The following is a 26,446-nucleotide window of genomic DNA, read 5'->3' on the forward strand; positions in this document are numbered from 1 at the left end:
ATCAGCAAAAATCATCGTGGGGGGTGATTTCAATTGTACGTTTGAACCCCTCCTTGGAGATGACCCCTTGGGTATTGAAGTCGAAGATTCAAAATGGTCTATCCCAACCCTATCCCTGCCCCCTATTAGAAAATGGTCAGCTAGAGCAATTCAAATCAACGCATTAACTAGGGACCATAAGTTAAGAGCCCTCAACGGCAGGACTATATCCGACCGGGCAGGGGCACTGACCTTCAACAGACTTACTGGGCCGTCCCGAATTGACTACATCCTAATGGATGTTAGTTTATGGGCAGACCTTATTGACATGGAGGTGCTCCCAAGTCAGGATAGTGACCACAATTCCCTGTGATGTAAGTTTAATTGGGGCATCTTTAAAGACAGGAGGGTGAATGCCCCCTTAAAGACAACCAAAGAGATCATCCCATGTAATAACAACCGCAGATTGAAATGGGACAAGGCTAACCTGAAGGAGGATGACCTAGGGACCATCAAATCCCTGGTAGAGGGCTTGTACTTAGACCTGGAGGCCTGGGACTGTGAAAACCAGACTACTATGCTCCCGCACTCTTCCCTTGACTCAGCTTACAAAGCTACAATAGAATACGTTAGTCAATTTTTTACCTCAAAAGGGAAAAGTCATAGGGAAACTATCATACCCCCACCTCAAATAAACCTTGGTATACAGACCAGTGTAAGGGTAGTAGGAAAAATCTGACAAAAGCCCTGCTTTCTAGGGATCCCTTGCTGGTTAGAGCGGCCAGGAGGGACTACCTGAAAGCACTATCGCTGGCCAAACGAGAGTGGGAGGAACAGCATTGGCTTGACCTAGCCAATGCTGTGAGTAGAAGGAACCCGAATCTTTTTTGGGATCTGATTAACAGAGCCAGGCAGGGGAAATCACAACCATTAGCAACGCACATAACCAGTCAGCAATGGTTTATTCATTTTTCTTCCCTATATGGAGGTAACGAAGAGTCTGACAGCCCCGGGGCAGCTAGTTTTGGTGCTGGGGATACCTCAGGGGTGGATGATCTTCCATTTACGACCACCGAAGTAGTGGTGGCGATCAGACATCTAACCCCTAAGAAGGCAGCCGGTCCGGATGGGATCCCTGGGGATCTGCTGATTGCGGAACCATTGGCTTGGGCCAATTTAATCGCCACAATTATGAACATGATTACAAGGGGACACCAGGTGCCAGATTCTTGGAAGGGGGCGGAGGTGGTAACAGTATTTAAGAAGGGGGCAAGAGATGATCCTGCGAACTACAGACCTATCAGTTTGATAGATATAATCCAGAAAGTGGTCGGCAGGGTCATCATTTCAAGGGTAGGCGACTGGATGGAGGAGGCTAGCATTCTCTCCCACCTCCAAGCCGGCTTCAGAAGAAAGGTAGGCACGATGGACCAGGTCTTTCGCTTTTTTGTTATCTATTGGAAGGCAGTCACCATCAAGAAAGGTAGTCTATATATGGCCTTCATAGATCTCAAGACGGCGTTTGACCTGGTCCCCCGGGCTAAATTATGGGAGATCCTAGGAGAGATGGGTTTTCCAAGTAGACTTCTGAGTTTAATTGTAAAGCTCCACGAGGGGAATTATGCGAGGGTCAGATGGGGATCCCAGGGACAGTTAACGGACAGGATCCCTGTGAGGAGAGGAGTACGCCAGGGCTGTGTCATGGCCCCGACCCTTTTCTCCCTATTCGTGAATGGAGTGGTGGACCATCTGAAAGGGGAAGAGTCGGATGCCCCATCCCTGGCGGGGGAAAGAATCCCCACTTTACTCTTCGCCGATGACACCTTACTGATATCCAAATCCCCAGGGGGCCTGCAAAAACTCTTGAACCGATTCAGTTCCTTCTGTACTAATAGAGGTTTAACCATCAACACCTCGAAAACTAAACTGATGGCATTTTCCCCCTCCAAAAGGTTTAAAAACAACTTCTTGCTTAATGGGGCCCCCCTGGAGTGGTCAATTCATTCGACTATCTTGGTGTCCGGATAAATAGTCGAATGACCTGGAAGGACCACCTGGCCAAAATGTTACTCAGCCACCAAAGAGTATCTGGGGTGACTCTGAGGGAGCTCCGCGAGTCAAGTAGTAAACCTGTCTCCCCGGCCATGGCGATTTACGATGGTCAAATTCTTCCGGCGGCTTTATATGGCTCCGAGCTCTGGGGGTTCGAAAATGTTACAGATCTCGCCACAGCGGAAAATAATTTTTTGAGGAAGGTGGTGGCTCTTCCTGTTTCCACCCCACTCATCCCCCTGAGATTAGATCTGGGCAGAAGAGCCCTAAAGGATTTGGTGAGGCTACGGCCATTGCTCTTCTGGACCCGTTTAAGAAGAACTGAGGAGCTTGCAAATTATGCTGCAGGGCTGGACGATCTTCTTCTGTTGGACTCGGGGAAAAAAATAGGATGGCTGAATAATGTGAGAGACCTGGTGCATAAATTAGGTCTAAGGGATGCTTGGGAGTCCCAAATGCCGCCGCCCAAGGATGTGATCAAAAAGCTATATTGGGACTGGGTACAGAGCGAAGCACTGAGTGGTTTGGATGGGGGCTCACTCACGGATCAATTTCTGCTAATTAAATGGGTGAAAAAACTGGAACCCTTCCTCGACCTGATCACTAAACCTCTAGACAGAGTGCTATATCTAAAACTGAGATATGGGACGCTCCCGGTGTACGACTTCACGTCGAGGTGGTCCAACTCTGCTGCCTCCTTGCGTTCGTGCCCTGGTTGTGCAGCACCAAAGAAGACTGTGGCCCACCTATTCTTTGCCTGCCCCGCTTATAAAGTGGCCCGGAAATGCTGGCTGAAACCGGTATGTAGTGAGCTGGGGCTGAGGTGTCATAGTCAGGCACTACGTGTACTTTCTACTGATTCTTCATCTTCCTTCATGACATGTGGGGTGGCAACATTTTTGGGCAGTGCGTGGGTGACGCGCTCCCGGTTATTGAAACTGCATTCTAGGGTACCAACGGTCTGATGTATGTAACCGCTCGTAGCAAACCAGTGACTGTGGTGCATTCCTTCCTTTATATGTCGTATTATTTATAGTTTTAACCGGAGAAATGGAATTGTATAATGTTTATGTACTCTTTTATGGTGATCAAATTACCGAATAAAGATTTTACAACGATTTTGCTGTTGACTGTCTGGGGATGAATACGTTTGTGTGCTAGAAGATGATTTTGCAACAGTCTTGCCAATATTGTCTACCTGATCAACTCTGCCACTTCCATACATAGCCTTATCTCTCATTGAAGTTACTACTCTGACTTTAGGATACAAATTGGAAGTGAAAGTGTCTGGTTTTGAATTTAGTTTCTGCCCTGGATACTGTTGTTAACCTTTGATTTACCCTTTTCATTCAGAACTGTGTTGTACAGATGTCTAATTACAGTATTTCAGGTTGTAATACTGTTTATCTACAGTTTATTGTGTAGGATACAATGATCTGAGCAGACATTAATCTTGTCCACTACTAGAGATAGTGGTTGTGTACACAAATCTAGACTTTACATATAGTTTCAAAACTATATGTACATACTGCCAGACTAGAATATTTGCTTATCCTATTATGCTGTTCACAGGCTGTTTTGTCACAAGATCTTCCTTTTTCATTTTTAGAAATCACTGCTAATTTTCTAGAAACATTACGTCCAATGCTGGTATTGTATTTTCTATAGAAGTAAACAAGTTTAATATTGAATCACAGGCTGATTTTTTTAATGGTACAATTGATCCTTCAGATGGAGAACTTCTGCAGAAAACAATATCCTGCTCTGTTACATGCATGTATTATGTTGGAAAACAAGGAAACACCCAAACTGTCCAAACAGGAAACTGCTAAAATAAATTAAAACTAAACAGTGGCTCTTGTAATATATTTAATGTAAACCAATCACTTGGACAATAAATGTCTTTCGACACATAATGAAAACCACATAGTTAGATACTGTAGGGCAGATATCAAGTATGGAAATGTGAGTGCAGAATATCTCAGCTATGTGGAACAGCGTACTAACAGATTCAGCAAATTAATTTAATTCATATAATAATTAAATGGTGAAAAATTTGAGACAAAAGATGCTTTAAGGTGATTCACAAACAAGAGTAATTGAAAATCAAGATGTGTGAACAATCCATATTCCTAGAAGGAAATGTTCTGTAACCAAATATTGCAGATAATAAATGGGCAATGAATGAATCATTTCAAGTTATTTGGAGAAATAATGATAATATTTTAACCTGACGAAATAAAAGGGTCATCATCAGTACTTGGACTTTGGCAGAAGGCCCGAGAAGGGAACTAAGGGGAAAAGATTTATGCTACGATAAGACGGCGAATCAGTTATAACTAGTACCAATGGAAGGAACATTTACTGAGAGGATTGTCTGTGAGTCCCAGTTCCTAGAGGAAGGAAGAATAGACAGGAAAATGATGCAAGATTAGAGAAATGTAGTTCACACTTGTGTGGTAGTGAAACACAACCTGTGCAGGCTACTTACTGTATAATGGAAGGGCATGGGTGATAAAAAAGAGAAGAAAGAAAGAGTTAGTAATCACTAGTTAAAACTAAGCTTCTCATGATAACAGGAACCAAGAATACACACCAAATTCAATAAAGAGAAAGGAAAAGGAGCCACTTTGGCTTGTTCTGGAAGGGTGCGCTGATGAAGGTCCCAGGTGGCCCAGTCTTAATAATATTGTCAATCCTAACTAGGTCCTAGTGGCTTGCCTTCTCAATAGGAGAAGTTGAAAGGTAACAGCACGGCACAAATTAGGTTGCTTTGGATTATGGAATTCAATGTGCACATAGGCACCTATAAGACCAGTGGTGCTGCACTTCAATCACAGGATTAGGCTGAGGAAAACATTTGCTCCCCTACAGGAAAATATTTAACTGCTCAAATCATCTGAGATTAGAATATGCATGAGATGGCACAGTATCTATCTGGAGACAAATCCAGGCACTTTTGCGCTGAGTGATGCACTAAAAGGTGCCCAGAGAGACGAAGATGGGGGCAAAGAGGAGCAACTTCTGAAAAGGAAGAATGGCCAAGGAAGAACTAGGGGAAAAAATCTGGTAACCACAATTGTCCAGTCATGGATAATAATATTTACAATGAAGATGATACATTTTAAAGTCGGGCAATTGATAGCACACGTTTAGTATAATACGGAACTGTACAAAAAAATAAGAAATTGTTTATGATTATCAAAAAGAAAGGGAGAGCAATTGAATCAAGGACAGTGCATCTGTATTAGGTGAATATGACAAATTATAAGGTAAAGAGCGAAGAATAATTGCAGAAACATGCATGCACACAATGCGCAGTACCTTTTTCTCCAAGTTAAAGAAGTATATACCAGCCTTCCAGCTTGTTCAGACCAGTGTTGACTGTATCACATTGAAGTATCCATTTTAGTTCTCTTTTGGTCATGAGTTTAGCAATATCCCTGCTTCTTGGTGGAATGTGGAGCATTTCTACCACTTGTCATCTGAGATCATTTTCTGTGTGATTCTGTTCTATAAAATGGGAAATGAGGAGTGTTGGAAGCTTTGCAACAAATCCTACATGAGTGTTGGACAATTCTTTGTTCATATTCTGACTTTTCTGGCCGATACAAGGGAGACCACAGACACACCATATACAGTTTATAATGTTCTGGGAATTGCAGTTCAAAACCTGAGTGAGAGGCATATGAGTATTTGAATATACCAAGTCTTTCGCTTCAATAGAACCAATACAAACATTTCCAATGCTGCTTTTAAAATGGCCTACCATTGGGGATACACATCATGTGCTAAAAGGTGTTCTTGGCTTACTAGCAGCTGAACAGGGAAAGGCGAATATAAGTAAGTCCGCAGCAAGATCCTATGGATCTAAAATGCTCCAGTGTCTCTTTGCGCATTTGTTTACAAAATTTGAAAAAGGGCTGAAGGTGGTGACGGAAACAATTTTTTCATTAGAGTTGTTGGACTTGTGTGAGTAAGCAATCCCAGTGTAAATACTCAGCTCCTTTCATTGGGACAGTGGTCTAACAGTCTGGGGTAACCGTTGTTCAGTAATCGTTTAATCAATAGACTTTCTTCCTTGATGTAATCAGATTTGTGTTTGCAGTGATGCAATATACATAAACACTGACTATGTGGTAGTGGTTCTCGAAACACCTTGGGCTGATGGCTGAAATATTGTAAAAGTGGTTTTTTTCGCTTGGTTTCCTGTAAAGAGTGACAAAAAGTTTACCTTCATTAATTATGACTCTCATGTCTGGTCTTTTTACTCCTGTGTTGTAATAGTGAATGTTTTAAATTCAAAATATGTTATGAAATATTCTATAATTAAATAATAAATATGTACTATTTGTATATATTTTAACATTAATTCATACATATTTATATTTTTAACTCTGTGAAATAATTTAATGCCATTTAAAATTATTTCCCCAGAGGTTTTACTTTTAAGTCCCTACCTCAGTTATTTTCTATAGGAGGGTGTTGCTGTATCAGTGGTTGGCTACTTGTAATGCTGGACTTACTACAAAAGTGGATGAGTTTGGTGTTGATCCCCGTTATAAATTGTTATCTGCATTGTTGTATTTAAATTTGTCTCTTTTGTCAATATTTCTGCCTGCATGGTATCAGAAACATGTTTTGCTGTACTGACAATAAAGACTGTACACTTCCACATTGTACAACAGCACTCTTTCCTGAAGCGTATCTCATCTAGAGAGATTCTAGGCTTCAATGAGACCTCGTAGTGCTGACTTTGCCCTAAAGTATTTGGTCATCATTGCCCTATGCATGTCTGGTTATTTTTTGGTTCCTTTGAAAATATATATTTGTATAATGATTACTACATGACTAGTAAGTATGTTAATGATACTAGTGTTACCTATTAAAGATTGTGTAGTCAATATGATTGTCACCATATCATCATTAAAAGCCAGGCCTAGGTTATTCTGCTATAGTAATAATGCTGGAGGTATTCAGCTTGTGTCACTAGTGGTTCATCCTGTTATATTCAAGGAAGGGGCACATAGAATGGAGACAACATAATTGAGTTTCTTTTTAGAAGGCACACTGCTCGATGACCTTCAAATTATGATCTGACGGATGACCTCTCCTGCAGCTGCGCTGCTGGACAGACCAGTGAAGAGGAGATTGAGGGAATATTTATGTTTGTCTTTCCACCCTCCCAGGTCAGACAACTAGAACACTATAGGAAAAGAGCAGACTGGGTACACTAGAAGTTGAACTAGCTCCCAGCAAAGAATGTGTGTTGGAAGCCTCTTATAATGTTTTCTTAAGGATTCTATGCCCCCCCACACTAGAGGCATGCTTTATCATAGGACCCATTCCTCACTCCGCCAAAGATCAGCTTGTAAGGCTGGGGTGGGCTCCCACTCAATGATGAGCTGCTTTGCGGTGAGCATGTAGGATCAAGTGCCATACCATACAATTATTCAGTGCCCTGGGAAATCAGTGACAAAGCTTCCTGGGGCAGCTTTTGAAAGCCTCAAAGTTAAAATTGTAATTAAAATAAATACAAAATAGTTTAATCTTTGTCAGCCTATGACAACAATAAAAGCTGGACTGCTGATGCGAAATGTTCCATAAGCGCCTGCTTGTTTCGAGCTTGCTAAGCCTATCCGTCCAGTGTCGTTTCTTCTGGAGTATGGGCCTCTGTATATACACTCCTACCAGTGACCTCTGATGTAACCTTTTCTTGCTATAGGTGTCGATGCTGGCTACAACGTAATAGTTATTTGATGTATGGTTTCTGTTGCTAGCTCTTTGACGTAACTAATAATATTTTTTAGAATTCAGTGTGTTGCTTGTAGTAACATGCACTCTTTACTACTATGCATGTGAAACAAAACGTCTGTCTAGATAGACCTACCTATGGCAGCCGCACCCTCTATTACTAAAATGTAAATACATGTGTGTCACTTCCAGACACTTCCGGACAATCCAGATTTTCCAGTACCAAATTAACATCAGTCTTCAAACTTCGTGTAGGATGAGAAATAACTACTATGTGTCTAGGCCGTTACATTTCCACTAGGTTTCACTCTATTGCGAAAGTGTATTTTTATTGCGTTTGGTGCAAGCGACCTAATGACGGAGCAGTAAATCTGACTTCAGAGTTTATTGGTGAGTTAGAGGGAAGGAGAAGGGTAAGAGTCGGGCCCGGATGTAGACGGTCCATCGGGCATATTAAGTAATATGATGTAGTAAGCGTAGTCAATACATGGAGCAACCTTCCAGGAAAATATTTAGAGATAAAAAGTGTATACGTATTTACAGAGTTCTAGTGAAACCTAAGGAACACTAGTACAGTGACGTAAACAATAAACAGTGAAACTATAGGTTTATACTAAAATACCAATTGTTTGCAAGAATATTAGCAACCCAAGCATGCTTAGCAATCCTTGTCTTTTGTGGAATCTATGTTTATGCTTTGTTCTCGTGAATATTCTAATTTCTAACTTTTTGTGGCGATCACAGGCAGGAATATAACTGAAGAACCTGGAGCCAGGATTCAAGGTGAAAATAGCTGTGATCCGAGCGAAGTGACCATGAACTCTGAAGGATGTCCACCTACAGAAAGAAGTACAGTTAAGGAGAATCCCAACTCACAGACTCCAAATAGCTCTGGTAATTTAAACAGTACAAATGATGAAAACCAGCCAGAGGCTGAATCAGTGGGCCAAACCTCTCGAACACCATTGTCTGGCCGCGGCGCAGCTTTTCAAGAGACTGATGACAGTGATGAGGATCCAGTATTGGTACCACCCTCAAGGTTTCGGTCAGCACAAGGACAAAGGTTGGCCTTTTTAATTTAGATTTTTTAAAACATGTTATTAGTTTTCTGCAACATACAAAAAGGAACAGGAGATTTGCAGAGGACTTCAATGTTATTAAAAAAAAACAGTCATGAAACAGGTCATGTCAAGTGCAGAACTCCTCTAATTTCTATCAACATGCCTTCACAACTCCCCATCCCAAAACGCAGTCACCGATCCCTTCACATTTCACCATTTGTTTTTTTAATCAGGCATCCTTCAAAGGTGTCAGCTGGTTGTTTGTCTTGATGTCACCCTTCCTATTGGGAAGGCCAAATGTATTTCTTTTAAAACAAACTTTTCAGATTTGTCTACCTTGTTTCATTAGATACGTTTGTTTGCTTACTATGAGTACTTTAACCATACTCTAAACCTAACGTGTGCACGAGACTTTGGTTATATCCTTCAAAGGTCTCCATCTTTTTTCCACTGCAGTGGGCAACTGCGTACTTCATGACATGATTTTTTTCCAAAGTCATACACCAGTCCATTATACTCTTCTACTCCTTCAGGGTCAAAACACAGTCACTTCCGCACTCACTGGCCATCGCTTTTCTGGGCAGTATCAGACCCTTCGTTTACCAGGACGTTTTACATTTAAGCCAATTAGTCTCACCCAGGATTCCCAAAATAGCCATGTAGTGTATCTGTTTCACCTCTACACTTAAGATGGTTGAAAGTTAAGGATTAACGGTCCCATTGTGTGTGAATTCTAATACAGCTCCAGATTGTAGAGTAGAAGGTACCCTTCTTGAAGAGACAGCTGTTACAGGTAGGGTTATCTCATCAACTGATAAACAATTTAGATATATGGAAGAATATGAGTTTAATTTGTGCTAGTCTCAAACACTTCTCTGTTGTGCATAAGGGCATTGTTCAAATGTATCCTCTCTTGGTCCACGATCTATCATCTATCTATCCATATACATCGTAATTGTGTCAGGCAAATTATAAAACAGTAGCGTTCTATATTCTAGTTATTAGCTTTATGACGCTGGATGTAGCGTTCAGAGCTTGCATTTTTCTAAAAAGTGTGAAATGAATTCAGAATCGGCCACTGTTTTTTTCCGCTCAAGCATTTTATTTCCCTGCGGCTCAGTGCTGCCAGTGATGTCATTCTGCACTTTAGCGTTGTATGTGTTCTAATGTAGGAGTCCGGGCCTCATGCTTGGGATTTACTGCGCTTAACATGGCAGGACTGCATGAGTCCAGCCCTGTTTGTGGCTTAAAAAGTAATGAGAGAGGTGTCAAAATAATTCCAGGCGCCAGTCCACCTAGACATGGCAGAAACAGATGAATGTCTTACATATCGGTACAAAATGCGTGGAAATATGAGATCTAGTTAGAAATATCAAGGCCGGAGTACTTTACTAGAGGGGAGTTGCTTGTTTATATTTAAAATGAGAAAAGCATCGTTTTAAAATTAGAATTGTTATGTTTGAAATTAAAATGAATAGTGTGTTCATTTGAAAAGCTTTATACTGGCGTATCCCTGCACCTGTGGAAGTTTGTCCCAAGTCTCTATATGTGACAATGGTAGAGCAGAGATCATGTTCATATAGCAGCAGATCCTCGATTTGAGCAAACAAATAGATACGATAATGCGGTTTCTGTAAACTCGAAATGTTTTTGCTCAGTCATTTTGTTTTGTATGTGCAATATCTAGGACTCACTGAGCCCTACAGCTCATACTGCAGGGGACGCATTTTATTATACAAACTATATGCATCGATAGCAGCAGAAACAGGCAAGATTGTTTAGTGCGCAAAGTGCTTGTCAGAGTTCACATTTTCACAAGATTCTCATGTTCTGGCCTTCTGTCTGGACCCTGTACTGAATTGTTTTAAGTAGAATGACTCATGTATTTAGTATAATTGAAGTATCCTCTACTGCTGTGTAATTGGCATTGCCTTTGCAGGTTCCTGGTTTCTGCATCATAAACATAATGATGATGATCTGAAAGCTGAGTCGCACTGGGACAGAAACTAGGCCCAAGTACCAGAATAAAAGTGGCTCCCATCAGTGAATTAGCTAGCTAGAAAATGTGTCCCATGTTTGCAAATTGGGGCAATTTTAGATATGTAAAGACATGCTGTATACGTGTTGTGCAAGGTATATAAGACTACATGGGTTTGAGCTTGCTGCAGGCAATGTTTATTTTAATATTAAGGAAATCAACACAAAAATCCGGCCCTCCAGACTATAAAGCAAGCAGGCTCACATACAGCTCAAACAAATAGGTTTCACATTTGTTGGAGTTGGAGCTATTGGCATTGTAAAATACAATGTTTTTCACTTATCTGTTATGAAGTGTATGTATGTGGTGTGTAGTAGAATTATGTGGGTTGGACTGGATTAGTCAGATGTGTAATTAAATACAGATGAATAAAGGAGGTCCAAAAATGTAAAGGAGCAAAAGTCCACAAATTGACAGGGATCCTTATAAACACTTATAGCGAGGAACATTCGCACAGTTAAGGCAAGGACATAAGTAATGGAGTAAGTATCTTGGGATGTTTCAAGACGGGGCTGAGAAGCACTGTCTTAGCTCTGTGTGTGTCCTAGAGTTACACATCCCCGAGAGAAAGAGAGAGAAAGAGAGAGAGAGAGAGAGAGAGAGAGAGAGAGAGAGAGAGAGAGAGACTTCCTCTCTCATACACACAAAATGAACATGAGCATTAGGCACTGGTTGTAAATGAATGCAAACTAAATAACTGAAGATATTAGTAGTTTGGTTAACACAGTCACATCTAAAGGCCATCTTGTTGTATGTAATTTAAGTGACAACTTCCATTTCCACCCCATCTTTAACAGGTTACGATCTATATTATAAATGACCTTTGCGTGCACTGCAGCAAATAAGCAGTAGCTCCTTCAAATCACCTATAACCTGGTTATGATGTCTGGTCATTGGCATTAACAGCAGTGGCTGCACATGCATTGAGATGGAACCCCAATGACATTGCACAACCTGCTTTGACTAACCTAGGCTCTACATATTAGTACGAGGCATGAGTGGTTGAGTTCTTCCTTGATAGTTCCATGAGACAAGCATATTTATTTTATGGTGTACTGAGCTACACCTGTGTGAAAAAATGCAAGAGTGTACCCAAGTAGCTTTCTGCTGATGCACTTTGTCATTTGGCATATCACTATACATCAAAATGAAAGATGCACCAGAAATGAATCCAATATGGCAGTTTCAGTCCATTATCTTCTTTTCTTTATTCAAAAGTGTTGCATATGAATTAAAATCAGCCAACACGTTTTGTTCCTGTCACACTAGGAACTTCATCAGGGATTCATATTTTGAATTGTATGTTCACAGATAATCCAGTATGAATCGTATTGTCACCAAACAATCACCCGAACGAAGGGTATAGAATCCGGTCATCTCCCAGCTCCAGATCCGAGCACTGGGCAAATTCAGCGCCGGTCCCACCGCCTGCAGTCCGATACTAGACATTGTTTTTTAATACGTTGGTTGCCTGGGGAGGATAATGCAGCAGGCCTTTATTTAGTGAGGGTGCTTTGAATCTTTTGCAGCATGCTGTTGTTGGGTGAGAGTACTTAATAATCTGTATCCTGTTTCTGCGTCTGATTGCTTTGTATCCTATTGCTGGGAAAGGTAGAATGATCAGGTAGAATGATCACCAGTGTGGCATGGACAAAACACCTACCGAAGACCATAAGTGAATAGCTCACATTGTTAGAGGCAGAAAGCAAGTCAAGAAACCCGTTCTCTATTAGAAGATATCATATTTTATGACAATATGAACGCGCACGGATACATTCATTTCCATACACGTGCACAACACCCACTCGCCTTGCATGGAAATTCAGGAAAAGACAGTGTGCCAACTAAGAGTTTTATGGATGGAATACTCTCTCAAAAAGTGGTGGATATCATGTCCACTGTATTACAAGGCCACATGATATAATGAAGATGGATATCTGCTATTGTTGTGTTGTAGTATACCTTTCTCTGGACTGTAAATTAGGCCCAGAGGGTTGTGTCTTGGGGAAAGTAGAGTGTATGAATCTGAGCAACTGCGAATAGGACTGTATTAGTGGTTCTGAGCGCATGCAGTATTTTTGCTATAACAGCTCTAGCCTCTATACCTCCTCCGCCTATATCACAGCTAGGTACCTATGCCCTTCTGAAGTGGACTGGTGAAGATAGCAACCCTCCATACAGTTAGTCTGTGCTATTTGTTTCTCACACGTAGAGTGGTACCATTTCATACTGTGAAATAATGTTTCAATGTAAATTAAGAGACATATCCTAAGCAGGGAATAGCTTTTTGTTACAACTTTCAAGAAATACTAATAAGTGGTTGCGCTGATAATTTTATCTCGAATAGAGCAATGATGAATTAGTCTTCCTTTTTAGAACGAGTGTGCTTATAGTCTTTATTGTTGTACGGATACAAATTGAACGAGCATTGGGAAAACAAATAGGTCTGGCATATTACTGAAAGTGTCTGGATGCTTCAATCAATGGAGTCATTTATCCTTCTCCTTTTGGGATTTTTCGAGCCCTGTCCTGTATATTTGGCATTGCTGTGTGAGAGTGCTTCCAGTAGTGTATGACTGCTAGTCTATGTAGAATGTGAGAGAGCTCCCATTAGTGTGATACTGCTAGTCTGTCAGAGTTGTGGAGTGCTTGCTGTTGGAGATGTGAGATTGCTACTCTGAGTAGTGTGAAAATGCTGCTGCTGTTAGAGTGCCACTTATGGTCTGTGAGCGGTGTGAGAATTGAAACAAACTAAGATTACAACTCCCACTATGTACCTGTTTGTTAACTGAAATCCCATGACTGAAACATGGTACCCTGATGACGTAGAGTCACAGCTGCCTTCACCAGAGTCAATGGTCAAAGATTAATTCTCTGTGAGCATTTTAGACCCAGTGCCTCATGTTCAGCATGGGATAAAACATGCTCACAAGAATTGCCGAGAAAACATCATTTTAAAACACTTGGAACAATACTAAATTTCATAGCCTTTGGGTCAACACACTTGAGTTTACTTCTTTTTCACACAAACATTTTCAGGAATTGTTTCCGGTGCATGCAGAACAAAGTAAAGATTCTCTAAGCTAGCTATTCTTTATCTATAATCCAGACAGATATCTAGAGTCCTCATTTCATAATCAAGCCATGGACAATAGCTTTGAATGTGCTGATTTTCCATGAGGAGCCTCTGTTTGTTAGAACATTAGAATGTTGGGAGCTCCATTGAAGACAATGGAGTTGCCCCAGACTTATAATGGCTGGTATAAGCCAGGAACTCCAACATTCCAATGTTTGTCTTCATGTTTTTCCCTTTTTAATCTAGAACATTCTACCCTAAATGGGTGGAATGTTCAAATGGCCTTATAGCCCTTCCACCTCAGGCTATACCTGTTGTTAAAGGCCCTCTCCCTTGGTATAGGCCCTCATAACTCAGGTTCTGGGCCTTTAACAACAAGTATAGCCCCTCGAAAGTGGGCTATAAGTCTATTTTAGAACATTGGAATGTTGGTAGCTCAATTGAAAACAGTGGAGTGCTTTCGGGCTTATAATGGCTGGTATAAACCCGGAGCTCCAACATTCCAATGTTCCTTTGTTCACAGCTGTGGCTGTGAACAAAGGCTTCAGGGAGGCTGAGGGGATCTTTAATAGTCGGTATAGCCCGCTACGGCGGGCTATAAGGCTATATTAGAACCCTGGAATATTGGGAGCTCCATTGAAAATAATGGAGTGCCTCAGGGCTTATAATGGCTAGTATAAGCCTTCTGCTTCAACATTCCACTGTTTGTCTTTCTGTGTCTCCCTTTTTATTTAGAACATTCTACCCTCAGTGAGTAGAATGTTCTAATAGAATTGTAGCCCTTGTGTGGGAAACTGCTGCCCTGATCTTTCTAGACCTGTCACAACTTAAACATCCTCACTTACGCTGATGACACACAACTGATACTGTCTTTTTCAGACAAAACACCCATCCCCAGACACAAGTTTACCACACGCATGACAGAAGTGACCACCTGGATGAAATCTATTACCCTTAAACTGAACTTGGACAAGACAGAAGCGACTATCTTTGAAAAAGACTCCTCACCATATGACTCCATCTGCTGGACCACAGACCTTGGACCTATACCCCCCTCCCCCTTCAACCTTGCTTGCACGCATTATAGAGAATAAACTGGACATGACCGCCTAAGTCAACACAGTGGTCTCGACCTGCTTTAACACCCTAAGGCTGCTGAAGAAAATCTTCAAGTGGCTATCAGATAAATTATCACCCAAGCCCTCAATCAACAGAATACTAGACAATGGGGGCACCCTCAACGCAGGGATAATCAGCCAGCTCACAAGAAGACTGCACACTTCACACTGCTCAACTACACCTACAAAGCACTCCACAACACAGGCCCTGCCTACCTGAACAGCTACATTCACTTAAAACAACTTTCCAGACTCCTATGCTGTTCTCATTAGCTCACATCCCATGGAAACACAAAGCACAGCAGGGGTCCGCACCTTCTTAAACCTACCTCATAAAGCCTGTACCTGCCTCCTCCAACACATCCGAGCCTCCTACTATCTTCTGGACATTCACAACACGCTGAAGACCTGGCTTTTCAAGTAAGCCCTTAAGTTGAAAATAACTCCAGACCACAACATACCATCTGACACACCTGTCTCCTTTGCAGAGGCTTCCTTTTATAGGAACTCTTTTGGGCACAGTGCAGTTCAGGGCCTTTTCGCCACCGCAATAAGTCCAGACCATTTTGGTTGTAATCCAGATGTTTCAGCCTCAGTTTTGGATCTTGATGAGAACAGCTCTGTGACTTCTTAGCCTGTTGGTCTCATGCATCCTGTTTATCGACACATCAGGTGGCATTTGCAGGATCTGAAGACCCAGTGAGCCCAGAACCATAAAAGCCTGTTGGATGTCATTCAGGTTTCAGAGGAAACTGCCCATGATCTGCAGTGGTGGCTGCTTGTCCACAATCTGACCAGCAGCAGACCCCCCACCTTCCCTACCCAGAGCTGACAGTTGTGATGGAGGTGTTCCTGGCTTGGGGAGGTCATCTAGGAGAGGTGGAGATTAGAGGGCTCTAGTCTGTGGTGGTAATTGGGTGCCACATAAATCAGTTGGAACTGCAGGCTGTCTGCCTGGAGTTGAAGACCTTCCTGCCACCCATCAAGGGAAGGCCAGTACATATTCTTATGGAGAACACCACCCTGATGTTGTACTGCAACGAGCACGGTGAAGGGGGTACAGGGTCCTTTGCAAAGAGGTACTGCATCCTCAGGATTTGGCTGGAGCATCAGGACATGTCCCTGATTGTGAGCTTTCTAGTGGGATCTTGGAACACCAGTGCAGATGAGTTCAGCTGGCGACGCCTGTATGATCACGAATGATGATTGCATCCCTGCCTGGATCTTTTCACCTCCATCAATAACACAGTGTCAAAACCTCTGTGCATTGTAGTTCCCAAGAACTCTCTCACTAGGAGACGCATTCAGGCTAGAGTGGAGAACGACACTCTGTGCTTTTCAGTCTCTGCCTCTCCTGCCCCTTGTTCTGAAGAAGATCAGAAACTACTGGGACCAAGTCATCCTCCTAGCTCCAGATTGTGTCAAGAAAGTGTGATACCCAGAACCTCCGAGCATGCGGATCTGTCCTCTGATCAGGATACTGCTTTAGGAAGATTATCTGTTGTAGCAACAGGGCAGGGTTCTGCACCCGAACCTGCGTAATCTACACTTCCATGTGTGGATATTGAGCAACAGCACTTGACTGCATTCAGTCTTCCTCTTTAGGTTGGGGATGTCATCCTTGCAGCCAAGAATCCCTCTACAATATCTATATATGCTAGACAGTGGAACAGATTTGTGGATGTCTTGTTATTCATTTTATCTTTGGCTCAGCAAGGCCTTGCCATGGGCACTGTTTAAGATTATTTGTCCTTTCCGCCTTTTTGTATTTGCCCGACCAATTGTCCTTGTTCATATCACGTTGTGATGCAGTTTATAAAAGGTTTGACGCACATGTTCCCTACTAATCATTTGTGACACCACAGTGGGATCATCATTTGGTCCTAAATTTTCTTATATGTATTCCTTTCGGGCCAGTGCACAGCTGCTCGTTGTGTCTACTCACTATCAAAATCATCTTCCTCATTGTAATGACGTCAGCTCGTTGCATGAGTGATCAGTAGGCTCGCTCTGTGCAGCTTTTTTGCCTAAAGTTGTGGTGCCTTTACATGTTGGGCAACTGATCGCCATCCCAGGATTGTGGTGCCTTTACATGTTGGGCAACCAATCGCCATCCCAGCATTCTTTCCCCCAACGCACCGCGGGGTGAAGTAGAAGAGACTCCATTGACTGGATCCCAGAAGAGCCTTTAAACTTGACATCACTCGCACTAAAGATCATCAGGTGGAAGATCAGCTTTTTGTGGGGTTCTCTGAAACTAAGGTAAGGTGGTGCAGAAAAGCACCCTATTGAGGTGGACAGACTTTTGCATTAAGGCCTTGAATGCATTGGTCAGAAAGCAGCCTTCTGAAGGACTGAGGGCTCATTCCACCAGGGCCAAGTCTGCTAACGGTGTGTTGGCACACAGAGTGCCTGTTCTGATACATGCCAGGCCTCAACATGGGTATCAGTACACACGTTCACAAAGCATTTCTGCCTTGACAGCCGTGTCATATGAAAAGGGCATTATCCTGCAGGACGTTTTGTGTGAACCCAGGTACCAAGGTAAGTAACTTGTTTCTTTCCTTGTTTCTTTAACTATTTGACCCTGGTTGGCTTTAGGTTTAATATTTTACATGCTTTTCTCGTGGCCCTTATCTACTGTTTTCTTATAGGGAGCATGACAATCAAAATGTACTTAATCACTCCCACAGCTTGAACATTATTCAGAATAAAAAGCGTAAACCTCAGCGTGCACAGGATCTGTATTTCAGTTTATGTACAAACAATTAAGAGGTTTTATTGTTTAATTCACATAAAGTAGGAATTTTGTTAACACGCTGATTTTAAATATTGCTCTGATTAAAGCAGTATTAGCAACCCTCCTATCCAAAACAATTTTAAGTGACTTTAATCGTTATGTTCCTTTCACTAGATTTAATATCAGAGGAACATCAGTAAGTGATAGATTAATGAGGTAATTGCATACACTCCTTCCTTTTTATGAATTTGCAAGGTTGCCGTCTTAATTAACAGGCTTTCAAATTAACTATTCTTGTCACATAAACCCCGACTAATTTGGAGGGGTGAAACTCACATTTGTTGCCTTTTGAATTTTGAGTGATGCATGAATTGCATGGAAATAGACTTCAGCATACTTGTGTGTGTGTACCAAATTAACATATTAACATTTATGAAAACTATAGGTAAATTATTTTGTGATTTGCCCGATGTAGTCTTAATTGTAAATTTAAAGTGTAAATATTGAAATTATCAGTGTAGCCTTAAATTAGCAAGTGACATACAAAGAATACAATATTTATTTTGTTGTTTTATTGAAAGAACTTGGCTGAAATAAAATTAAATACATTTTAATGCAGTCTGTTCATACTATTTCTATCAGAGTGTATGCTGTAACTGCTGAAAGTTCCAATTGAGTAAACTGTGATTGTGGAGGGCTGCTTACTCTGCAGATCTGTGTGTTTGAATTGGTTGTTGTGCTGCTTCCAAATTTTCATACATGCATTCATATTTTACAATTTGCTCACAGGTGATCAGTATAGTATGTTTTCTGCTATTGCAACATGGTGTGCTTCTGAAGATCCAGAAAAATCTTGCAGTATTTGTTATGTTATGTTAGCAATTTATAGAGTGCAGAAATACCCGAGGGTGTCTCGGTGCTATGGACATCTAAAGATAGCATGAGGCTCCTATTGCTCAAATAACCAGGTTTTTACTTGTTTCCTAAAAGATAGTAGTGTTGGGCTGGTCTTAATTTGTAGGGGGAGCAGGTTCCAAAGTTTAGCCGTTGCCATTACAAATCTTCTGTCACCCCAGTTAACTTTGCTTGTTCTGGGAACGGTCAGAAGGTTGGCAGCTGCAGAGGGTAGGGCTCTGCTGAGCGCATAAGCTTGGAAAGCTTTTCTAAGGTATTCAGGCCATGCTCCATGAACTGCTTTATAAGCAATGCATAGCGCTTTAAATGTAGTTCTGCTTTTTATAGGCAGCCAATGTAGTTGGCACATAACACTGGAAATTGGCTTGAACTTTGGAGTGCCTGATAGTATTCTAGCGGCTGCGTTCTGTATCCGTTGCAGCCAGGGCCAGACTGGCCATAGCTGGCACCGGGCGTTTCCCCAGTAGGCCGCTTGGGTGGGTGCCGGTTTTGGGTACCTGAGGGGCCGTTTTTGTTACCGGGGGTCGGCAATGTCTGCCCCCGGTAACAAAATCGTCCGAAACCGGCCGTCGCAAACTGCTCAGCTGCACCCCCCCTGACCCCAGGGGGGACAGCTGAGCAGTTTGCCAGGGCCCGATTCTGTTCTCAGTCCGGCCCTGGTTGCAGCTTATTCAACACATGTTCTTGTGCGTTGATTAACAGGCCGTTGCAGTAATCAACTCTTGACATAACAAGAGCACTGATGAGAGTTTTTCCAGCTCTCATCGGGAGATAAGGTAGCAATTTCTTTATCATCCTTAGAACGTGAAAGGACGAAGAAGCCACCACATTGGCATGCTGTTTAAAAGTGAGGCCCTCGTCAAACATGACACCTAGGTTTCTGGCCTTCTTAACAGGGGTAGGAAGTTATCCCAGTTCCTCTGGCCACCATGTCGGAGACCATCCCGGGGTAAGGTTGCCAAAGACCATTACCTCGGTCTTGTCTGAATTCAATTTCAGGCAATTGTTTGCTATCCACGAGCTGATGGCCAACATGCCATCATGAAAGCTAGCCGCCACTGCCTCCCCGTCTTTATGCACCACTAACACAAGTTGTGTGTCGTCAGCATAGGCTGTGAGGCCCATTCCAAAAGTCTTAATTACTCATGCTAAGTCGGTCACATATATATTAAACAGGGTCGGACTCAGCGACGATCCCTGCGGAACACCATAGGGAAGAGAAAAGTGATGAGTTATAATTGCCCATACTGACTGAGTGAGTCCGATTGAGGAGACAAGAGGACAGAAGAGCCTTGGCCTTTCGTCCGACACCTAAGGCTGAGACACGGGTGATCAAGGTGTTGAAAGCTGCTGATAAATCCAGGAGCACCAGGACTGCGGCACCTCCTCTATCTAGCACCTTTCCGATTTCATCTGATGCTTTGATATGAGCAGTCTCCGTGCTGTGAACTTTTCTAAAGCCAAATTGGGTGTCATCTAACAGTTTATTTTCTTCTATAAACTGCGCTAGCTGGCTATTCATAATTTTTTCAAAGATCTTCGCTGGAAAAGGTAGATGTGCAATTGGTCTGTAGTTTTTAGTTTCTCCTGGGTCTAGGTTGTTTTTCTTTAGCAAAGGTTGAATAATGGCCTTTTTCCATATTGAAGGATAGGTGCCTGAGCAAAACATAGCATTGCAGATGCTCATTAAGTTAGTACCGATCAGGTCTGGAATCATATTTAAGACTGACGGGGGCACGGGTCAGATGGGGATCCTGATTTAACTGTCTTAACCAGATCAGTGACCAGTTCCACCGACACTGGGCTGAATTCCATAAAACTGGGGGAATCTCTCTTCATGTTGTTGTCATCTAATTGATGCAGATCCTCTGTAGGTGTATTCAAGTTTGTGAGAAAGTCCCTCTTTTTATGTGATCCTCAATTTTGTTGCTGACTGGTAATGCTGTTCTTTTTAACCATGCCCACTGGGGCACTGTTGCCCTGTCCCTAGTGTATGTGCAGCGACCCCTAAAACATGTTGAAATTGCCCAAAACCCAAATGCAATATTTAACTTACCAGTAAGGTCATAGTATGTGGTGCTGGAAAATATAAAAATGCATGGAAATGGACATGTCTCCTGTGGACTTTAGCACCTATTGTTCCATCCACTAGACTGACATGGATAACCATAATTTTAGACCTACATGTCAAGCCTGGCAGTTGTATCTTTTAAGCCTCCAGGCAAACTTGTCAAAATAAACCTTTCTGAGAGGAAAGAACACTGTCTTTCAAATGTTAAGGGGTACCCTGCCTGCTGTATTTAGAGATGTCCGCTGCCCCTCTGGACATCTCTAGCTTTTCCAAGAAATGCATTGTAAGTTTAACGGACGGCTCCAACAACATCACAGAGCTGAACACCAAACTTTCTTGATATTTTCAAAAGAAAAATCTCAAGGAGGGACTTTGTTTTTGAAGACCCCATTGGCATAGCAGTGTTCTCCCATGGCATGGGGGATCATTTTAAAGTTTTCACTGCCTCTTACTGCCACGTTGTTCATTGCAGTGAAAACTGACCATGTGTCTGCCCACTATAATAAGGTACTGTAGCCAACAAGGTAAGGTGCCTTGTATTTAAAAGTGTAGCAGGTAAGAATGCTATGTTGGCATGTTCTTACAGGGACTAGCCCCCAAAAGCATTTTCACTGTAAAGGACTATAGCTAATCCTATGAGACAAACTAAAGTGCATTTAAAATACTTTTTTTGCTAACATTGGTTTGGGGGTAAGCTGAATAACTAATTCATCTACTGTTTTAATATGTATTAAAAATTCAAGTCCATGTTTACGTTGGATTTTTTATAAATATACAGAAAAACTAAGTTTTAAAATGTTAGTGTTATACTTTGCTGCCGGACGCCCTAAAAGGGAAATTTGTCTTAGCCTGCCAGTGTCAACACCCCGGACCTCCGTTGTGTGGAGATTTACACCAATCTCTCCTTCTCTGCCTTAGGAGTCTACCTTCCCCTTTGGTAAGGTAGCAACAGTGGTAAGGAGTGCTCAGGGTTTAGGAGGAAAGAGGGTTAGAAGAGAGAGGGAGAGAGATGCTCCTGCAAGTTAGTTGTCAGAATATCTGGACTGGATCACATATAGCACAAGGCCTCTAATCAGAAGTGAGAGGAGACTAGATATCCCCCTGTAGGTGAGAGGGCCACTTAAGAGAAGGGATCACTCCAAACGGAAACAGATAACTTCCACCCAGAGGATGCACATATTAGTCAGTGCAGGCAGGAGATAGGCTGTAACTAGTCATGTGCAGCCAAAATGCTGAAGCTTTCCTTGAAGACTAGTTTGCGCCATGGAGAGGAAACCAACTACTTGAATGCTACTTAGTTATTATGGGTGTGTTTGTGAACTACCGGACTTGGAATTCAGTGTCCTAAACTGCCTGTTAAAGTCCCAATCCAAAGTATATGTCCTCTACATTATTATTCTTTCCAGACGATAAATATATATATGTACATCTTAGGATAATGCCACAAAATGTTCCACTTTCTAGGAGACATATCTTAGTACTGGCGGAGACGGTCAGTGTTCATACCTGTAGGGTGAAACTAAGATGTGGTCCCCCATGTTCAAAGGGGACATATTAAGATCAAGTAGTAACTCGCAGATGCCCAATTAAGTCAGGATCTGAGCTTCTGTCCAGCCAAGCTGATAAGTGGTCTCCAAGTAAGCCCTAGGGGCACCGTCTATGGCACCCAAGCCAATTCGGGAAAGGTCATGGGCCCGTTTTGATTTGAGCTGAAAAGAGTCAATTGGGAGAGTCCCAAAAATGTGAAACCACCAAATTTCCATACAGGGAGGTAGTGAGTCAGCATTTGCCTTTTCTGCACAATTTTGTCTCGGGCATACACAGGTATGTTCATCAGAAGGGTAGGCTAGCAGAGCTTCAGCAGACCTTCAGTCGTCTTGGTCCTAGCTTAGAAGAAACTAGTAGCACACAGCTGTACATTTAGAAAGTGCCATAGTAGGGTTCATGCAGGTCTGTTCCATGGAGATCAACATGTTGCTAGAGAGGGACTCCTGCTATATGTTTGATCCATGGTAGTTGATCAGTTGCCAACAAGTCAGTTTAGGATTGAGGTATACTCTTCAAAATCGAAGTGGCTGACATCCTGAAGGACTGCAAAAATGATTCCCCTACACGGAACAGCAGTAAGGTACCGATCCTTTTGTTTGCCGACGACTCCGTTCTCATCCCCAAGACCGCAATGGGACTCCAGCTCCTTGTTGACAAATTCATAGATTTCTGTGTGTCAAGGGGACTGGAGCTCAATGCTAGCAAAATCAAGTTCATGTGTTTGGGAAGGCAGTGGCCAAAAACGTAGTTGTACGTGCCAAGGAGGAAACAGTGGAGAGGGTGAGGAGCTTTGATTATTTAGGAGTGAATGTAATAGAGAACCTGAAGTGGAGTGATCAGCTCAGGAAAAGCATGTTACTACTCGAGCGTAGAGCAAATGCTGTTAGTAGATTGCATAGACAAACAAGCTCACGTGCTGTCTCGCCGGCTATAGAAAGTGGCAAGGCACAAGGGGCTGCTCTTTATGGAGCCCAGATATGGGGATATGCTGATGTTTCTTTACTCACTGCTGCAGAAAATAGATTTGTAAGACGGTTAGTTTCTGTTCCCAACAGTACACCGCTAACTCCCCTGTTCTTGGAATTAGGACTTAAAAGAATTGCAGATCTAGCCGCTCTAAGACAACCTGTTTACTGGATTCAGCTTTGGGGCACCCCTGAGCTAAAGGAATTTAGAGATTGTCTTGTTGAAGTGCTCTCTATCAGGGGTGCCAAGTCGATATCCTGGGTCAAACATGTTTCCAATTGGCTCAGTAAATTGGGCTTAACAAGATTATGGACTAACCCGGAAAATATGAGCAAAATCGATCTTAATATTATGAAATCTAGCTACTGGGTTTATATCCAAGACAGTTATCTCAATAACCAGCAAGTAGGCACACTGACGAACAGATTTTTAGACATTAAACCTTTTTTTCGTTTTGAGGAATTCTTAGATTTTGTTTCCTCTCCTTTAGCTAAAAGCCTTTATATTCACTTCCTATTTGGTACTCTATTTATTTATTTATTTATTTAGAGTTTTATAGCGCACGAACCAGACCCTTGAGGGTATCAGAGCGCTTTGCAGGAATGATAAGAGGTAAACACAGGGCTTAGGAGGGGAGGAAACAATTGGGATGGAAAAAATAAAATAAAAAAGATCTTTAATATTTGGCATATGGTTCCAAGTCTCAGTAACTGCCCAGCGTGTGGCCTGGGAGATGAGAATGAGGTACATATACTATTTTTCTGCCCTCATTACCATGGCCCATGCCGTAAATGGATTATTCCCTTGTGTCATAATTTGAAGGTGAATAAATATTTAGTGGCTTTTAGAATTTTAAAAAGTGATACTACTCTTATTATTGTTATTGCTGTGAGCAAATTCCTGCTGGCAGTTTGGCACAAACGTAGCAGATTGTTGAACTTGATGTCTAGTGCTTAGATCAACTCTTTTTTAATCACTGTTTGATTTTAATTGTGTAAACTTTATGTATTTTATGTACTAAGTCGAAAGGTACATTTTACATGTTTTAAAGTGTTTGCCCTATTTGCACATAGCCTAGCTTGTCTACAGCTTTTGCTTTTACGTGCTAGTAACAATGGAAGGGAAGGAATTTTGAATAGTCTCTATATCCTAAAAAGGGGGGACTTGAACTGTGGTGGAAGATATTTTAAAAAGCACTTTGATCTATTTATTGTAATGTTATGTGTTTGTATACTTTGATGGTACCTGACTACCGAATACAGTTATATTACTACTACTATACACTTCAAAAAGGATGTAGAGTTGAGCAGACATTGCCCAGTTTTCAAAATGCACTTTGAGGGCTTGATCCTCCTTGTCAGGAAATCGTGTATATTCTATTTAGGCAAGTACCACTGGAGACAAAGGAGTAAGAGTGTGGAACAAGTGGGGTTAGGGATCTCCCATTTGCTTATCTGTGTGCAGCAACCATTGTCCCTCGTACATTCAGTGTTGATTGAAAAATATTTACAATCACCATAGGGCAACCTGACATATGTAACTAAGGTAATTGTAATCAGACTTCAATCCTTGTTTGTTCCTAGGTTCACAATAGTTATTACAAATGCAATCCAGATAATGATGTCATGAGTATGTATTTATTTAACATTCCAAACATAGAGATTTTCTCTCCCTCATGTTGCCAGAGGACACTAGGTTGGGCAGTAGCCATCACTTCCAGGTACATTTATTTCACCCCGAAACTACAAATGCTGCCACCCATTCAACCTCAGTAAACGTGTTGCTAGGTAGTTCTCTTCGAGCATACAGTTAGAAAACCAGTTTAACATTTCTCCTTTATTAAAAGTACTTGCTTTGCTTCTTGCATGTCACTTGGTAGCAGGGGCTTTTCAAACTGTCAAAAGGAAAATGTGTGGACCTCCAGGATAAATTAAAAAAGGTGAGAATGGTCCAGCTGCACAGTGAGTTTAGGAGAAGGAGATTTTTAATAACTAGTACCCATACTCGACAGATTGCGGATGGATCAAGAAGTTTAATAAAAGGACGTTTTTTATAAGGACTTGTTTTGGAAATACATGTTATGGCTGATGCGTTATGCCACAACACTGGGAGTATGGGCATGCATGTTATGGGGAGGATGTACTGAAGCAGTGATATTCCATTTTAAAATAGCTGCCTTGAACTTCAGTGGAATGATTAAGGGGAACTAAGCATGAAAACCTGTGCTCACATCTATTGCATAGAGGCAAATGAGCATGTCCGATATACTTCTTCTTAGATTTCTCCTACATTGTGTTGGAAAATCAAGGTGTTTAACCGATGGAGGGTTTAAGTTGCTGCAGATTCCAAAGTTAGACTAATAGTGATTTTTATTGCGCTTTAGATCTTTTTGTATGCTTAGCACCTGTGCACAAAGCACTCAATGTTCCTCTTTTGCTCTGGAGTGGATATGAAGGTATGCTGACTATTTTGATGGTCCTAAATCTGGAAATAATTACATTTAGTTTCTAGGTAGTTTGACTTGCATAGCTCTACCTCTCATCATTACATGCCCAATATTTCAGTCAGACTTTTAGGGCATAATGAGTGACTGTTGTCCAGTTCGAGCTCTGGAGAGTGCAGCTTGGATCAGGAAGGATATGGTCTTGTGTTCAAATGTGCATAATCTGTGTTCTACAATTATAAGAGCTCACTATTGGTAATTCAATTCATGTGTAATCACCTAGATTCTAAATTCTTCTTATGGATATCAGTATCTACAACCATGCTTTGTTTAGTTTGCAGGGTAGAGTTGAGAGAGGAAATTCCATGTTTTGTCTAAAAAATGAATACATTGCTGATGATACTGACCTGAAGTGTGGAAATGTTAATATTGTCATGTATCAACTTTTCTCATGGTGGAAAACAGTACATTTGAGCCCAGCTAACGAAAGATGACTAATTAGTGTTTATTGTCTGTCAGTAATTGCCCCCAAACAGTGGAAACCTGCCCCTTAATGTAGGGTTGACATCATATATCCCAAAAAGCTGATCTCAGAGAGGAAAATTAAATGAAAAGTAATTTAGATAGAATTGGTAGCACAGCTGCATCCACACCATATAGTAAGGTAAAGCTAGATTGATAATAA

General features: G+C 41.7%; 1 protein-coding gene across 4 annotated transcripts in view; it reads left to right on the forward strand.

The window, feature by feature from the left end:
* DCAF6 (DDB1 and CUL4 associated factor 6) overlaps positions 1–26,446 on the forward strand; it is a 592,636-nt gene that overhangs the window by 463,656 nt on the left and 102,534 nt on the right. For 2 of the 4 annotated variants that reach the window (XM_078658333.1, XM_078658331.1), the window contains 2 exons: positions 8,530–8,848; positions 17,993–18,034. In XM_078658333.1, the coding sequence (XP_078514459.1) occupies positions 8,530–8,848; positions 17,993–18,034 (361 nt within the window). The remainder of the gene's footprint in view (positions 1–8,529; positions 8,849–17,992; positions 18,035–26,446) is intronic. The other 2 variants (XM_078658334.1, XM_078658332.1) reach the window with 1 other exon arrangement.

This window comes from Lissotriton helveticus, chromosome 8 (assembly GCF_964261635.1).
Source record: "Lissotriton helveticus chromosome 8, aLisHel1.1, whole genome shotgun sequence".
Taxonomy (NCBI): domain Eukaryota; kingdom Metazoa; phylum Chordata; class Amphibia; order Caudata; family Salamandridae; genus Lissotriton; species Lissotriton helveticus.